We start from the raw sequence: 4777 nt of genomic DNA on the forward strand, positions 1-4777 counted from the left end.
GGCCCCGGGTAGCGCCCGGTGTCCTGCTCGGGCCCCCGGGCCCTGTTCGGCTCCCAGGCGCGGTCAGGGCAGCCGCGCGGCGCAGGGCCGGGCTCTGCCGTGTTGTGGCGTGGAGACGAGCGTACGGGGGGCGCCGAGGTTCCCGGAGCCGCCTGCGGGCCCTAAGCGCGGGGGAGCGACCCCGACCCGTCCCGCGGGTAGTGGCGCGTGGGCGCGCAGCCCCGGCCTCTGGGCACACGCCGCTCTGGCCCGCCGGGGCGCTGCTGCTGTTCGAGAGTCCAACGCCCGCGCGCGCCCACTCGAGGCCGTCCCTGCGCGCTGTCTCTGGCTGAGCGTGGGGAGACTCGTGGGAGACTCGCCGGCTTTCCTCCCCGGCCCCGGGCTGCTCGGAGCCTTCTCGGTCAGGCTTCTCCTGGGCATGGCCACAGGTCACTGCGGCCAGCACCTCCTGTGGGTGGCCGCCAAGCCCTCATGGACGCTTAGCTTCCAGGTCAGGGCGCCCTGTGCCAAGCGCAGGTGCGGCATCCCGGGGTCACTCGGCCCCAGAGGTGGGGGATGCTGCGAGCCTGCCCCTTCCAGATGCATGGTGCTGGGGGAGAATTATCCCCCCAGACGCATGGCTTCCTTGGAAGTGTGCAGACACCCGACAACACAGTGCGGATAGACGCAGACCCGGTCTGAGCAGAGTTTGGAACAGCGACCGGAAACAGATCTGGGGCCTTGGGGCAGTACTGCCGCCCGCCCCTCCCAGGCAGACCTGAGGGGCCCTTGTAAGCCTGCCCTCTCACTGCAGGGGCCGCGGGAGGGCCCCCCCCCACCCCCCGGGGAAAACTGCACCATCCTGGGCAGGCAGGACAGCCAGGGTCCCGCATGATGGGGGCAGCCCTCTCCCCAGCAGGAACCTGCCTCGGGGCATTCCTTTCCACCCTCCTGCCTTTTGGGAACACAAGGCAGGCAGGCGAGGCTTCTGCTGTGCGCCCCTCCACCCCAGGGCGAGTGGCAGAGGGGGCCAGCGAGGCCCTGCTGTGTGGATGTTTCCTTGTCTCAAGTCACCAAAGGCCACATGGCACAGGCGTGGCCAGGAGTGCTGCTGGCCCTCCGGAGGTCTGAGACCGGCCGCCCAGCAGGTCTGGTGGGGCTGCTGCCAGGCTGGGGCCCTGGGCGAGGGCGTCCCTTGCCCCGTTCCTCTAGCCCAGGGCTCCCAGCCCCAGGTGGTCCCTGTCTCTCCCTGTGCCTGCCCCCTTCTCTGAGTGGCCGTGAAGGTGGCTTTCTGGATTTACCCCAGCCTCTGAAGTTGTTCACGGTGCTTGCAGCTTTGGGGGTATACAGAGGGCACCCACACCTGCAAACTTGGGGGGGCAGGGGAAGGCCTGGGGTTCAGGGGTGGGGATTCTGGAATGTCACGTCTTGGAGGCGCTCTGCCTGCCCGACACCGCTCCAGCTGAACCCCAAGCCTTGGCAGCCACCCCATGGCCTGCACCTTTGGTGTCGAGAAGCCAGGACACGGGAGCCAGTAGGATGCGGCGCTGCCCACCGGACCCGGTTTATTGCCCGCCAGCCCAGCCCCCACCACAGGCCGGACGCAGCTTGCTGGGGCGCGAGGAGGGCAGTCACCCCGAGGCTGCAGGGCGGCCGCGCAGGTGCGCTTCCAGGTTCCCAGGCGAGCCGCGCCAGGCGCTCTGCCTAGAACAGCTGGATCATTGACTCCCGGGACTTGCCGACCCCGATCCACTTGACTGCAGAGAAGAAGGGCGGGTCAGCCTGGGCGGTCCAGCCTGGGCTGGGCGGGGCCAAGGCGCCGCAACCCCTGCGCTGCCCCCACCTGCCACGCCCACGTGGTTCTCCACGAAGCGCACATAGCCCTGGGCCTGCGGGGGCAGGTCTTCCCACTTGCGGGCGCCCGTGGTGTCGGCCTTCCACCCCGGCAGGGTCTCGTACTCCACCTCCACCTTCTGCAGGACCTCCTGGTTAGCTGTGGGGACAGGTGCGGGTGCTGCGGGCGCCGGGGGTGGGCCCTGCGGGCAGCGGCCTTTTTGATTTCCATGGGGCAAGGGGCTCACAGACACTGCAGTACCCCATCCAGACCGGGGCACCGGCCCAGACCTGCGTTCGCTCCCTCAGAACATCTGTGGTGGCCCTGTGGAGGAGGGGCCCGGGAGGGCCCGGGAACCCAGAAGCTTGGGACGCCCTGCTGGAGGCAGGCTGCTGGGCCAGGCAGCCTGCTGCGGGGGTCCTGGCCCCAGTCCCCACCCCACTTCTGCTGTGCCCCCTCAGACCGGGGCCAGCATGACCAGGCGTGTGGGGTCGTGAGGGGACCCAAGCGGCGCTGATGGGTGGGTACCACATGCCCAAGGCTGGGGCAGCTCGCCCAGTGCTGGGAGGGGGCAGGTCCCCCTCCGGAAGCACCAGGGCACCTCCTGCCCACGAGCCACACCCCCAGTCCAGGGCCAGGGCAGACTAGGGCTGGCACCGCTGCGGTCATGTTGGCTCTGGGCGGGCTGACCATCGCCTTCTTATGCGTACCTGGGAAGTGGGGGATCCGCTTCCCATTCAGCTTATACGCAATGCCGACCTTCAGCTCGTCCAGGGCGTCCAGGATGTCCAGCTTCGTCAACGCGAGCCTGTCCCAAAGTCGCCAGGACACGTGTGGCTCGGCTGCCCCGGGGCAGAGACCAGCTGGGCGGTCCCGGGAGCCACTTCTGCCAGCCAGGCCAAGTCCGCCTGTCCTGGCCCTGGGGCCAGCCCTCCTTTACCCCAACCAGGCCACATTTGGGGTCTCTGCTTCCCTGTGCCAGGGCCGGTGCCCACTGCTCATGTGCCCACCTCTCGCCTGGGAAGCAACGACCCTGCGCAGCCAGCGTGGCGCCCCAACCCTGCTTGCCCTGGCCCAGCACTCTGCTGCACTCGTCCACCCCCCCCCACACTCAGGCGCCGCCCAGGCGGGAACAGCCGCTGGCGAGCCCCCGGGGATGCGGTGGGCGCAAGGATGCCCAGGACGCAGGCCCCGCGAGGCCCAGGCCCTGGGCCCGTGGCCCGCCAGGTCCCTTACGCAGTGAAGCCGTTGATCATATGGGCGTATCTCACGGTGACCAGGTCCAGCCAGCCGCACCGCCTCTTCCTGCCTGTGGTCACCCCCCACTCATGGCCACGGTTCTGCAGCAGGTCTCCGACCTCCTGGGGGGTCAGGCCGTGAGGCAGGTCCCTGGCTGAGCCCGCAGGCCCCGCCCCGCCGGCCCGCACTCACGTTGATCTGCTCTGTGGGGAAGGCGCCGATGCCCACGCGGGTGGTGTAGGCTTTCACCACGCCATAGACCTCCCCTATGTTCTGTGGGGGGATGCCCAGGCCGGTGCACACGCCCCCCACAGTGCAGTTGGATGAGGTCACGAACGGGTATGTGCCTGCAAGGCAGGTGCAGGAGTGGCGGGGACACCCGGGCTGGTCACCTCGGCCAGGGCCCCCTGGGCAGGGCCAGGTGGCTCCACCCCAGGGTGGGCTGGGGCTGTGGGAGAGCACAGGCTGCTCCCTTGGAGAGGGGGCCTCCACTGGGCTGCCTCCTGCTGGGGTGACCCCCACCGGCCCCTCAGCTCTGGGCCCCCAGACCGTCCTGCAGCCCGGTCGAGAGCGGGCTGCCAGCCTACCGAAGTCGATGTCTAACAGGGCCGCATTGGCACCCTCCACCAGAATCTTCTTGGGGGGCCCGTGAAGTGCCTCATACATGAAGTGCACCCCGTCTCGGACCAAGGGGCGGATCCGCTCGGCCAAGCCCTGCAGGGGGGCGGCAGGTAGTTCTGTGGGCGCCCCCTCCCCCACCTGCACATCCTGCCAGCGGGCTCTGCGGGCTCAGGGGAAGCCCCAGAGGACCTGCCCGCGAGGAAGGGGCGGCCCTGGGCCCTGGGCCACGACTGACTGGCCACAGGGACCGGTAGAGGAGGCTTGGCCTCTGAACACATGTACTTTGGGGGTGCCGGAGAAGGCCTGTCTGCAGGCCAGGCCCAGCGGGGGCTGCCAGCCAAGGCCGCGAGAATTAGGTCACCTGGAACTGGGGTGCTAGTCTGGTGGGAGAATGCGCTGGGGTGGGCGCAGGGCCCCCGGCCGCCAGCTGGCCCAGGACAGGCGCCAGTTCTGCGCAGGCCTATGCCACGCCCACCTGGTGGGCAGCGGCCTGGCCTCCCCCAGGCCAGAGAGCAGAGCTGGAGGGGCCGGAACCACAGGGCCCTGCCCCTCCTCAGGCCTCCGCCCCGCCCCGCCCCAGGGGGCCGCTGAGTCCCTCCTCAGTGCGGAGGCCATGAGGGCTGTACAAGCAGGTAGCCCATGGTCACCTGGCCTCCAGGGTGACACCCTGACCACAGCCAGCCCAGGGCTCACACAGGCGGCCAGCTCCCCACAACATGCCCGTGGCCAGGACCCTGGGGACGGTCCATTGACTGTCCACAAGGTGTGGGGCTGTGGCAGGGTCTGCCCGGCTGCCTCTGGCCCCTGGCTGTACCTTGAGCTTCTTCAGCTGGCCTTCGATGTCCACTTCCAGCGCTGGAAACATGGACTGGTGCTGGCGGGCCAGGTTCTTGAATCTGCGAGAGGACGACCCTCAGGCCCGTGGCCTGGCCCCGCACGACCCCCGGCGCGGCCGCACAGTACCTGGCGGAAAACTCCTCAAAGTCCGACAGCAGGTCACAGACGCGCAGGCCGGTGCGGGCGGCTTTGGAGGAGTAGGCCGGCCCGATGCCCTTCCGGGTGGTGCCGATGCTGGGGGGCACGGGGGGTGTGGGCACGGGTGGG

At 69.6% G+C, this 4777-nt stretch overlaps 1 protein-coding gene across 3 annotated transcripts in view; it reads right to left on the reverse strand.

The window, feature by feature from the left end:
• Positions 1–1519: 1519 nt before the first annotated feature.
• Positions 1520–4777, reverse strand: part of ADSSL1 (adenylosuccinate synthase like 1) — an 8016-nt gene continuing 4758 nt past the window's right edge. For 2 of the 3 annotated variants that reach the window (XM_004681560.2, XM_012724412.1), the window contains exons 6-13: positions 4637–4744; positions 4488–4569; positions 3640–3766; positions 3245–3399; positions 3050–3174; positions 2524–2621; positions 1823–1972; positions 1520–1736 (exon numbers count right to left, since the gene is read on the reverse strand). In XM_004681560.2, coding sequence (XP_004681617.1) covers positions 1684–1736; positions 1823–1972; positions 2524–2621; positions 3050–3174; positions 3245–3399; positions 3640–3766; positions 4488–4569; positions 4637–4744 — 898 coding nt within the window. In that variant the 3' untranslated portion in view covers positions 1520–1683. The remainder of the gene's footprint in view (positions 1737–1822; positions 1973–2523; positions 2622–3049; positions 3175–3244; positions 3400–3639; positions 3767–4487; positions 4570–4636; positions 4745–4777) is intronic. The other variant, XM_012724411.1, reaches the window with a different exon arrangement.

This window comes from Condylura cristata, unplaced genomic scaffold (genome assembly GCF_000260355.1).
Source record: "Condylura cristata isolate star-nosed mole 26May11 unplaced genomic scaffold, ConCri1.0 scaffold00013, whole genome shotgun sequence".
Lineage (NCBI taxonomy): Eukaryota > Metazoa > Chordata > Mammalia > Eulipotyphla > Talpidae > Condylura > Condylura cristata.